This window comes from Microtus oregoni, unplaced genomic scaffold, assembly GCF_018167655.1.
Source record: "Microtus oregoni isolate MIOR12 unplaced genomic scaffold, Mior012 000002F_ref0000024, whole genome shotgun sequence".
Lineage (NCBI taxonomy): Eukaryota > Metazoa > Chordata > Mammalia > Rodentia > Cricetidae > Microtus > Microtus oregoni.
In genome coordinates this window covers 24156376-24168344 of record NW_024543061.1, presented here as the reverse complement: position 1 = coordinate 24168344, position 11969 = coordinate 24156376, and the positions used below count along the sequence as shown (strand labels likewise).

The 11969-nt window shown below is 48.8% G+C and overlaps 1 protein-coding gene across 1 annotated transcript; it reads left to right on the top strand.

The window, feature by feature from the left end:
* Positions 1 to 8632: 8632 nt before the first annotated feature.
* On the top strand, positions 8633 to 11963 carry Ino80b (INO80 complex subunit B). Its single transcript, XM_041644891.1, has 5 exons — positions 8633 to 8788; positions 9018 to 9207; positions 9371 to 9489; positions 9637 to 9806; positions 11334 to 11963. The coding sequence occupies exons 1-5, from the start codon at positions 8680 to 8682 to the stop codon at positions 11868 to 11870; spliced, it is 1125 nt and encodes a 374-aa protein (XP_041500825.1). The 5' UTR covers positions 8633 to 8679; the 3' UTR covers positions 11871 to 11963.
* The last annotated feature ends 6 nt before the right edge of the window (positions 11964 to 11969 follow it).

Genomic DNA, 11969 nt, shown 5'->3' with positions numbered 1-11969 from the left:
TAAATAAAAATCTTAAAAAATAAATAAAACTCCTTTCTTGAACTGAGAATCTAAACTGACATAAATATATATGGAAATAAATAGAAGCCAGACATTCTGGCACACACCTGTAATTCCAGCACTTGGGAGGTGGACGCTAGGGAACGAGGAGTTCAAAGTCATCCTCTATCCTGGGCTACTAATGATCTCAAGGTTAGCAGCATGGACTATCGGAGATCCTGTCTCAAAAACAAAACAAGCCAACCAAACAAGCAGCCACCCCTCAAAACAAACAACAGCAAAGAGGAAACCCTTCTTTACAGTGGTATGCTGACTAACATATGACATGAAGGCAGTAATAAAACGTATATCATCTTCATGTATATCCGGCCCTCCACGGGAGAGTGTGGCGGGACCGTAAGGACCAAAGGTCAGCGAGGCCATGAGTGAAACTGTGTTCTGGACCACTGACCACACTCATGAGCTCACAGCAGCTGGGGTGGCCTACACAAGATCAGCCAGTCAGCATTCTAGTGTGGGGTGGGGAAGGGATCCTGGGGCCTTGGCGGTTGATGACTTCTCAGGGAGAGTCGGTTTCCTTTGGGGGTGTAGTGCTAGTAGGCTGACCACTCTCTGGAGGATGGCCCGACACCCAGGAGTCCATAGGCAGTGCAAACTGGAGTTGACATGCAGCTGACGGGGATATGGAGGTAAGGGGTGGGTATGATTAAAATACATTGTATAAAGTTCCCCAATAATTAATAAAATATATATTTTTCAAACTAGATCATCTGAAAATTAGTAGGGCTGACTGCACAGTACTGCTGGGTAAAGCCTGATCGGAGACGCGGGGATGGCTCTGAGGGAGATGAATGGTATAGTAATTCATCTCTTCAGAGCAGTTCCCCAGAAAATGTTCATGTTTCCGAAGATAAAAGTTGTGATGTTGAGATTGGTAAGCTCACAACAGGCAACAGAGAGTGGGAGAAGCTGGTGACACCATCTGGACAGGGCTGAGCAAAGTCAATGTCATGGGTCGGATGGGAAGACGGTACTTCTGATGAACTACGCTCAGAGCACAGCAGAGGGACTGGAGTAAAGGCTCGGCTCTTAGGAATGAGTTTTGCTCTTTCAGAAGACCCAAATTTAGTCCCCAGTGCTCACATCTGGTGACTCACAACTGCCTGGAACTCCAGCTTGAGAGATGCAGGCCTCTGACCTCCTCACTCATGTATGCAAAACTAGAATTGTGTGTGTTTGCGTGCATGGCGTGTGTGGGAGTGTTGGTGTGTGTGTGGGATGCTGGTGTATGTGTGAGGGGATGCTGGTGTGTGTGTGTGTGTATGCTGGTGTGTGTGGGGAGACGCTGGTGTGTGTGTGGGGAAGCTGGTATGTGGGAGGTATGTGGGTGTAGGGGGGATGTGGGTGTGTGGGGATGTGGGTATGGGGAGATGCTGGTGTTGTGGGGGGATGCTGGTGTGTTTTGGGGGGATGCTGGTGGGTGTGGGGGGATGCTGGTGTGTTTTGGGGGGATGCTGGTGGGTGTGGGGGGATGCTGGTGTGGGGGGGATGCTGGTGTGGGGGATGTGGGTGTGTGGGGGGGATGCTGGTGTTTGTGGGGGGATGCTGGTATGTGTGTGGGGATGCTGGTATGTGTGGGGATGCTGGTGTGTGTGGGGAGGATGCTGGTGTGGGGGGGATGCTGGTGTGTGTGTGAGGATGCTGGTGTGTGTGGGGAGATGCTGGTGTGTGTGTGGGGGATGCTGGTGTGGGGGGATGCTGGTGTGTGGGGGAGGCTGGTGTGGGGGGAGATGTGGGTGTGGGGGTATGCTTGTGTGTGGGGGGGTATGCTGGTGTGTGTGTGGGGATGCTGGTGTGTGGGGGATGCTGGTGTGTGTGGGGGGATGCTGGTGTGTGTGGGGGATGCTGTTGTGTGGGGGGGATGCTGGTGTGGGGGGGAGGCTGGTGTGGGGGGAGATGTGGGTGTGGGGGTATGCTGGTGTGTGTGTGGGGATGCTGGTGTGTGGGGGTATGCTGGTGTGGGGGGGATGCTGGTGTGTGGGGGGATGCTGGTGTGTGTGGGGATGCTGGTGTGGGGGGGGATGCTGGTGGGGGGGGATGCTGGTGTGGGGGGAGATGTGGGTGTGGGGATATGCTGGTATGTGTGTAGGATGCTGGTATGTGGGGGATGTGGGTGTGGGGGGATGCTGGTGTGTGGGGGATGTGGGTGTGTGTGGGGGAGGGAGGGAAGATCTCCCACTAAGAGTTTAACCCTGGGAAACACTGTAGAGATCCTACACTGAAGGACATCCTACACCAAAGACTCTAAATTGTCAAGTTAGAGATGACAAGGGAAGTGAGGGAGGAAGTGAGAGGCCTGACTTTCCCTTCAGGACCCCATCATACTCTACATGATAACCGTCTCTCCCACTCTGCCCTGTTTCCGGCCACCTCTTTTAATGCAGCTCCTCTCTAAACTTTTTATAAAACTTATTTTATGTGTGTGGGTCTTTTGCTTGCATGTATGTCTAGCCCCCACATCTGAACCTGGTATTCACGGAAGCCAGAATAGGACATTAGTTCCCTTGGAACTAGAAACCCAGGTATTATGAGCCATCATGTGGGTGCTGGAAATCAAACCCAAGTACTCTGGAAGAGCGCAGCACTTTGAACTCCTGAGCCATTTTTTCAGGCCCCTAAGTTTCTGAAGAGAAGGCTTTTCCCCTTAAGGCCCTATCGTGCAGCCTGGTATGAAGCTCTGTCTCCTAATTGCTCTCCCATTCCAAAGCCTATCTTGGCCCTTCTGCTTACAAGAGTCTTTCCTAATAAGGAAATGCCCATGGGAAGCAACTGGACACCCGTGATAAATAACTGCACTGTGTTATCTGGACTTAGCTCCTGGACTGCAGAGAAGGAAAGGCGGCAATTGCTGCACACTTGGTGAATTTCAAATGGACTAGATGGTCGTAGGCTCTGTAATTTGTTCTCAAATTGGTCGGCCATAGAATAATTATAATGGCATTAAATACGAGGAAATGTTACCTTTTGTTTGTTTGATGTTTGAGACAGGATCTTGTTATGTTATGTAGACCATGGTGGCCTTGAACTTGAGAGTCCAATCCTCTCGCCTCTGTCTTCTGAGTGCTGGGATTACAGGCACGTGCCTGGCCTGTTTATTTTTGTCTTGTTGTTGTTTGTTTTATTGTTTTTAACCTTTATTTTTGGTTTGTGGGTTTAGGTGTTTTGCCTTCATAGATGCCTGTGTACCACATGCATGCAGAGTTCGGGGAAGTGGGAGAAAAACATGAGGTCCTCTGGAACTAGAGTTCCAGGTGCTGTGAGTCTCCGTGTGGGTTCTGGGATTCAAACCCTGAGCCTGTGGCAGAGCAATTCAGTGCTCTGAACCGCTGAGCCAATCTTCCAGACCCACAGCCTTTTTTTTTTTCCTTTTTGTTGTTTTGTTTTTGTTTTTTGATTTTTGAGACAGGGTTTCTCCGTAGCTTTTTTTTTTTTTTTTTTTTGGTTTTTCGAGACAGGGTTTCTCTGTGGTTTTGGAGCCTGTCCTGGAACTAGCTCTTGTAGACCAGGCTGGTCTCGAACTCACAGAGATCCGCCTGCCTCTGCCTCCCAAGTGCTGGGATTAAAGGCGTGCGCCACCACCGCCCGGCCTCCGTAGCTTTTTTGGTTCCTGTCCTGGAACTAGCTCTTCTAGACCAGGCTGGCCTCGAACTCACAGAGATCCGCCTGCCTCTGCCTCCTGAGTGCTGGGATTAAAGGCGTGCGCCACCACAAACCGGCCTTGTTTTTGTTTCTTTGAGACAATTTCTCAATACATCTGAGACTGGCCTCTAAATAAACTAATGATCTTCGTGTCAAGCCTCCATTGTTCCTTGGCTCCTGGCTAGCCTCTGGGTCAATGCCAACAGCTGCAGGATCTTGATTAAGTGGGGAAGAGAGCTCTTCTTGCTGCACCTGCACTGCTCTCCATGTGTCTTAGTCCCTGTTCTGTTGCTATGACCAAGGCAGTTCTTTTTTTTTCATTATTATTATTTTTTTTATTGAAAAAAAATTTCTGACTCCTCCCAGCCTCCCATTTCCCTCCCCCTCCTCCCGCCCCTCTCTCCCTACCCCAACTCCTCTCCCCCTCCCTCTCCAGTCCAAAGAGCAGTCAGGGTTCCCAGCCCTGTGGAAAGTCCAAGGTCCTCCCCGCTCCGTCCATGTCTAGGAAGGTGAACATCCAAACTGGCTAGGCTCCCACAAAGCCAGAACATGAAGTAGGAACAAAACCCCATGCCATTGTCCTTGGCTTCTCATCAGCCCTCATTGTCCGCCATGTTCAGAGAGTCCGGTTTTATCCCATGCTTTTTCAGTCACAGTCCAGCTGGCCTTGGTGAGCTCCCAATAGATCAGCCCCACTGTCTCAGTGGGTGGGTGCACCTCTCGTGGTCCTGACTTCCATGCTCATGTTCTCCCTCCTTCTGCTCCTCATTGGGACCTTGGGAGCTCAGTCCAGTGCTCCAGTGTGGGTCTCTGTCTCAAGGCAGTTCTTATAAAGTGTTTAATTGGGGGCTTGCCTACGGTTTCAGAGGTTTAATCCATCATCTGTTCATCACCATGGTGGGGAGCATGTTGGCAAGCAGGCAGGCATGGTGCCGGAGAAGTAGCTGAGAGTTCTACATTCTATCTGTAGACAGCAGGAACCACCCTGCTGGATTCTTGAACACTGGCATGGATTCTTGAAGCTTCAAAACCCACCCACAGTGACGCACTTCCTCCAACATGGCCATACTTCCTAGTCCTCCCACTCCTTTTAAAAGTTCCACTCCCACGGCCCGGCGGTGGTGGCGCACGCCTTTAATCCCAGCCCTTGGGAGGCAGAGGCAGGCGGATCTCTGTGAGTTCGAGGCCAGCCTGGTCTACAAGAGCTAGTTCCAGGACAGGCTCCAAAACCACAGAGAAACCCTGTCTCGAAAAACCAAAAAAAAAAAAAAAAAATTAAAAAAAAAAAAAGTTCCACTCCCTGGTAACTAAGGATTCAAAAATATCAGCCTTTGGTGGCCATTCCTGTTCAAATGACACTATAAATTTTAAAATATTTCATGAGACGGCTTAAGAACTCCTTCAGAGCCGGAGGTGGTGGCGCACGTCTTTAATCCCAGCACTCAGGAGGCAGAGGCAGGCGGATCTCTATGAGTTTGAGGCCAGCCTGGTCTACAAGAGCTAGTTCCAGGACAGCTAGGACTGTTACACAGGGAAATCCTGTCTTGAAAAAAAACAAACAAACAAAAACAAAAAACAAAAAAAGAACTCCTTCAGAAGCTAAAATTCATCTTAGCTTATAAATTTTTACCACACTAAACAAAGCAAAGTTACAAACCAAAAACTGAAGCTAATTTTTATTTACTTCCTCCCTCCTGGACACTGGATGTAGAGAAAACAGCCCAGACAAGAGTCAGGAAGCCTCTGTTTGATGCTTGCTCTGCTACTCCCACTGTGGCTCTGACCAAAGCATTTCGTCTCCCTGAGCCTCACTTTCCTTATTTATAGAATAGAAAAAACATCACCTTCCTATGGAACAGCCGTGTGTTATACACCCCGGTATGTTCGAGAAAGGCCTCTCTGAGTTAGTCTTCTAAAATGCAGGGGTTACTCTTTTTTTCCCTCGGTTTTTCTCTACATAATCCTGGCTGTCCTGGAACTTGGAGATTCACTTGTCTCTGCCTTCCAAGTACTGGGATTAAAAACACGTGTCACGACCACGTGACACAGACGTTGTTCTTGCTACTACTACCCAGCCCACTCCCGCTAGTGCACCCAGCAAACTAAAAACAAACTGAAAACTGGGCTGGGAATGTTGCTAGAGTGCTTGTCTAGCGCACGTGGAGTACCAGACTTCCTCCCGGAACTGCAGGAAACTGGGTGTGATGGTGTACATCTGTGATTGCAGCACTGGCAGAGGCAAGGGAATCGGAGTCTGAGGTCATCTTCAGCTATACTGCAAGTTTGACACCAGTCTGGAACATATGGGATCCTGTCTAAAAACACATATAACTAAAACCAGGTGTGGTGGTGCAAACCCTTAATCCCAGCACTAAGGAAGCAAGTCTAGCCTGGTCTATGGAGTGAGCACAGCAAAGGTTACATAGTGACAAAAAAAAAATGAGACCCTATTTCAAAGAAAGAAAGAGGGAGAGAGAGAGAGGCAGAGAGAGAGAGAGAGAGAGAGAGAGAGAGGCAGAGAGAGAGAGAGAGAGAGAGAGAGGTGAAAGAAAAAGAAGGGAAGAAAAGAATTAAAAGAAAAGACCATCTTTTCTCCAAACACTTGGGTTACAAGTCCATTTATTGTTGTTACTAATATTCTTTATTTTTTTAATGATAGGGTCTTCTGTATCCCAGGCTGGCCTCAAACTTGCTGAGAATGACTTTGGTGAATTCCTGCTCCTCCAGCCTCTGACTCCATGCACTGGGCTTGCATTTGTGGATCACCACAATTTTATCCTGTGCTGGAAATGTCCAAGGCTCCGTGCATGTCAGGCAAGTACTCGTCCAACTAGTTACATATCCAGCCCTACATTTATTACCTTCCAGGAACATCTTTTATTGTGGTCAATTCTACATAAAATATTTGTGTTCTTGGTTTGTTTTATAGCTTGGAAGAGCCCTATGAAGCACTCAGCAGTAGAACACTTTCTTACCATGCACAAGACTCTAAATTTAATCCCTACTACTGAAGAAGGAAAAAGCTCAGTGAAGTAGGTTTTACTTTATCTTATCTTACAAACTTGTAACCGGAGGGTTCAAAGAACTTAAACAACCTTAAGCCCGAGATGTCCGGCAAATAAATGGTAGAACTTGCATTTGATAGTTGGCATCTCTGACTCCAAAGTCCATTTTCATTTAATAACTTTATCACATTGCTCTCTTGTTGAATTCCCACATAGAACTATGAATTGGCTCTTCATCACTCTTGAATAAATTCTCCCCCTCCTGTTCACTGCTAGTACCTTGCTCACATACTCTGTTCAGATATGAAGTACATATACATAGGTGTTGTCTTCTTCCTAGTTTCAAATGTATGTAAGAAAGCTTATCGCAACGCTGGGTATTGGTGGCACATACCTTTAACCCCAGCACTCAGGAGGTAGAGAGACAGGCAAATCTCTGAGTTCATGGCCAGCCTGGTCTACAGAGCAAGTTTAAATCTAGACAGTAAAAGATCCTTAACTGTAACCTTTAGAGACAATCAACATTAGCGACACATTGTATATTCCTCAATTTTTTTTTCTAAGTAGATACTACCTTATGATACTTTTAAAAATAAAACCAAGGAACTGGATTTGGTGGCACACACAGTCCCAGTACTCTGGAGGCAGAGGCAGGGGAATCTGAGTTTGAGGCCAGCCTGGTCTATGAAGTGAGTTCCAAGACAGTCAGGGCTACACAGAGAAACCCTGTCTCAAAGACAAACAATCAAACAATAAGCAAGTAAACAAATAAATAGAATTAAGGGCCTGGAGAGATGGCTCAGCTGTTAGCAAGATTTGCTTGCAGAGGACCTGAGGAGGGCAGAAGAGGCGGACAGTCTGAAACTGGAGTTACTGATATCAAACTGTGAGCAGCTGTATGGATACTAGGAACAAAACCAGGATCCTCTGAAACAGAGCAAGTGATCTTAGCTGATGAGTCATCTCTCCAGCCCCAGCCACATTTTTTTTTTTTTAATTTTTTTTTCGAGACAGGGTTTCTCTGTGTAACAGCTCTAGCTGTTCTGGAACTCACTCTGTAGACCTGGAACTCACAGATATCCACCTGCCTCTGCCTCCCAAGGGCTGGGATTAAAGGCGTATGCCACCACCTCCCAGTTTATTTATTTATTTATTTATTTTAAATATTTATTTATTTATTTATTATGCATACAATATTCTGTCTGTGTGCAGGCCTGAAGAGGGCACCAGACCTCATTACAGATGGTTGTCAGCCACCATGTGGTTGCTGGGAATTGAACTCAGGACCTTTGGAAGAGCAGGCAATGCTCTTAACCGCTGAGCCATCTCTCCAGCCCTCCAAGTTTATTTTTAAAATTTATATGCAGGTGTATGTCTGTGTCTGCCTATGTAGGTGCCTGCACAGACAAGCGGTATCAGATTCGCTTAGAGATGTAGCAAAATAGGTTAGTTGTTTCATTAGAAGGTTGCCTTCTTTAAAGGGATGCATTCTTTACTATGTAACTATTCTCCGGAATTTAAATTCTGTGTCTATTTTATTATTCCACAACTGTCCTTAGTCGAGAAACTTAGTATTTCCGACTGTATAGATACACTGTAATGGTCTTGCCCCATTTTCCCATGAGAATGCAGGAGAGAGGAGAGGGAGACAGAGAAAGGGAGAGTGAACAGCTCTGGAACCTAATATGGAGAGACCAAGTTAAGGGAAAGCTTTCTTTGTGGAGTTTCCAGATTCATAGAGGCTTAGACCTTTTGTTTTGACGGCGTTAAGTGGCCTCGAACTCGTGATCCTCTTTTTAAGGCCGGTATGCCAGGTAGGTACTTAGCAATGCCGGAACTTTTATTTGGATTGCGCCTTGTTTCTTACCGGCGTATTTTTTAGATGTAAACCGTGCCACGCACAAAGATGGTTGCCAGGCACCGGAAGTAGCCGGTTATTTTGCTGGATTCCGTTCTTCCGCGGGGCGGAAAAGGCATGTCGGCTTGTGTCCCGACAGTTTCCAGTCCTCTTCCTTTGCAGGACCCCATGAGCAAGCTGTGGCGGCGCGGGAGCACCTCTGGGGCTATGGAGGCCCCCGAGCCAGGTAGGCGCAGGCGGCTCAAACTTAGGTGACCTTTGAAAACGAGTCCTCCCACTCGGTGGAGCCAGGTCAACTCGCCACAGGTGGGAAGGAGCGAGGCGGTGCTGTTGTTATGATAACGCCTAATAACGTAATAACGTGGAAAGATTGGGATTCGGTAGACTTGTTAGGTTTTTAAGATCTTCCCCTGCTACTGTTTGATGGACACCTCTGACAGCCTCTCCTTCTTCAGGGGAAGCGCTGGAGTTGAGCCTGACAGGTCCTCACAGTCACGGAGTACACAAGAAAAAACACAAGAAGCACAAAAAGAAACACAAGAAAAAGCATCATCAGGAAGAGGAGGCCGGGCAGACACAGGCTCCTGCCAAGCCCCAGCTTAAACTTAAAATCAAGCTGGGTGGACAGGTCCTGGGCACCAAGAGGTAAGGTCAGATATTTAACTCGGGGGAAAATTCAACATAAGGTGGGCTGGGCTTTTTTGAAAATAGAGAATGAACATCGACTTCAGGGTCCAGGTTACCGCAGGTGGCTCCAGAGCGGGACAGAGCCACTTGCTCACTTTGGAGTAGTGTTCCTTCTCTGCAGTGTTCCTACCTTCACTGTGATCCCTGAGGGGCCACGATCACCTTCTCCCCTGATGGTAGTGGATAATGAAGAGGAACCTATGGAAGGAGTGCCTCTGGAGCAGTACCGAGCCTGGCTGGGTGAGAAGACCCTGGAGGTGGGGTCGCTGGGTTGCTCATTTATACCCGGCAAAAGGAAAGGGGTTGGTTCTGAGAATTTTCAATAATCCAGGATCAATTTTGCTAAATTAATGTTCTGCTTTTCATTTCCCAACTTTTCCTACCCAGATGAAGACAGTAATCTGTCCCCCTCCCCACTTCGGGACCTGCCAGGGGATCTGGAGGGTCAGGAGGAAGAGGAGGAACAGAGGTGGCTAGATGCCCTGGAGAAGGGAGAGCTGGATGACAATGGAGACCTCAAGAAGGAGATCGATGAACGGCTGCTTACTGCGAGACAGGTAAGTTAGTTCAGTCTTTATCCACTCAGCAAACACAGGGGGAGAATATCAGTGGAACAGAAAAGATAAGAGGCGGATCCTTTCCTGCATGCTGAGGGATGGTAAATTATTCTTTTCGTTTTTGAATTGGGATCTCACTGTTTAACCCAAGTGTCCTGAAACACAGAGATCTGCTTGCCTTTGCCTCCCAAGTGCTGGAATTAAAGGTGTGTGCCACCACACCCAGCTCACTGATAAATTTTACAAACTACAGAAAATAGGAATAATGAAATAGAAAGTGGCAAGGCAGAGCATTAGGGTAGTTGTAGGGAATGGCTCATTGTTTGCTTTTTTTTTTTTTTTTTACTTTTTCGAGACAGGGTTTCTCTGTAGCTTGGGAGCCTGTCCTGGACTAGCACTTGTAGATCAGGCTGGCCTCGAACTCACTGCTTCTGCCTCCCGAGTGCTGGGATTAAAGGCGTGCCCCACCACCGGCCCGCTGGCTGCTTTTGTTTTAAAGATACTTCCAGGAGTTCTGCTGACCTCTGGCTGCTGCCCATGAAGGCCAGAGGTCAGCAGAACTCCTGGAAGTAGATTGACAGCCAGTTGTGAGCTGCCCTATAGGTGCTGAGAACTCTGCAAGAGTAGCCAGTGCCCTTCACTGCTGAGTGGTGTTTACAGTCCGAGATGACATTTCCAGTACCGGCAGAGTGTCTCAAGCAAAGGGGCCAGCTGACATAGGCACAGGAGGAAAATATGGCTTAGCCACCAGTCGGTCATATGTGGACAAGTGACAAAGCTGACTTAAATTTTCAGTAATTATTTTGGCGATTTTTGTGGAGCGAATCTTAGTGATTTCCGGAGAAACTGCTGTGCAGGCTGTGATGGGGGCATGCCTGTAATCCCAGAACTTGAAAGGCAGAAGGATGGCTACAAATTCTGAGCCAAGCAGGAATACATCTAGAGATTCTGTCTCAATCAATCAGTCGGGAGAGGGGCATGGAATGTGGAGAACAGGAGAGAGAGTGATAGCTTAAACAAGAAGTAGTAATAGAATGAAGAAAACCCCACCAAATCCTGGATCTGTTTTGGAAATAGCTACTTGTTTGGAGATGACTGGAGAAGAAAAGGAATCCAGAGTAATTCTGAGTTTTTGGTTTGAGCCTAATCCAGCAAAACTCTACACAAGGATGGTACAGGTCTGTCACTTGGGGCAGGTGGGGGATGTTTTCCTCCATTGAAGCTGAGCGAAGGTCCGGAGCCCTGGGAGGAGCAAGTGGTATTAACAGTCTCCTCAAAACAAAGTTGGTGGCACAAACCTTTAATCCCAGCCATTGGAAAGCAGAGGCAGGAGGATCTCTTGAGCTCGAGGTTGGCCTGATAATGAGTTCGAGGACAGCCAGAGCTACACAGTGAAACCGTTTCGAAAAACAAAATTGGGGGGCGGGGGGATATGACTCTCAAGACCCTGCCTTCCAGGTCCTCTTTCTCATCCCACGACTTGGGGACCTGACATTAAGTTCTCAGACATCCTCACTCTTTTCCCAGCGAGCCCTGCTCCAGAAGGCACGGAGTCAGCCGTCCCCCATCCTGCCTCTACCGGTGGCTGGGGGCTGCCCTGCCCCTGCCCTCACCGAAGAGATGCTGCTGAAACGTGAGGAACGGGCACGGAAGCGGCGGCTGCAGGCGGCAAGGCGGGCCGAGGAGCACAAAAATCAGACTATTGAACGTCTCACCAAGACTGCCGCTCCTAGTGGGCGCGGAGGGCGTGGGGCAGCACGGGGCGAGAGGCGCGGAGGGCGGGCAGCTGCCCCGGCCCCTACACCCATGGTGCGCTACAGCAGTGGGGCACAGGGCTCCACTCTGTCCTTTCCTCCCGGCGTCCCCGCACCCGCGGCGGTGGTTCAGCGGCCCGCCCCGTCGAGCCCCGCTCCGCGCTGCTCCGTCCCCGGCTGCCCCCACCCGCGTCGTTACGCCTGCTCCCGCACCGGTCAGGCTCTCTGCAGCCTGCAGTGCTATCGCATCAACCTACAGCTACGGCTGGGTGGACCTGAGGGCCCGGGGTCCCCCCTCCTGGCCACTTAAGGCCTCCCCCGTGCCACATTCCTTCTGTCTCCCTCACCCTATTAAATTTAGTGCGGTGCCTCGGCTTGTAAAGAATTGCTGGAGTGAGAAACCGGCCGA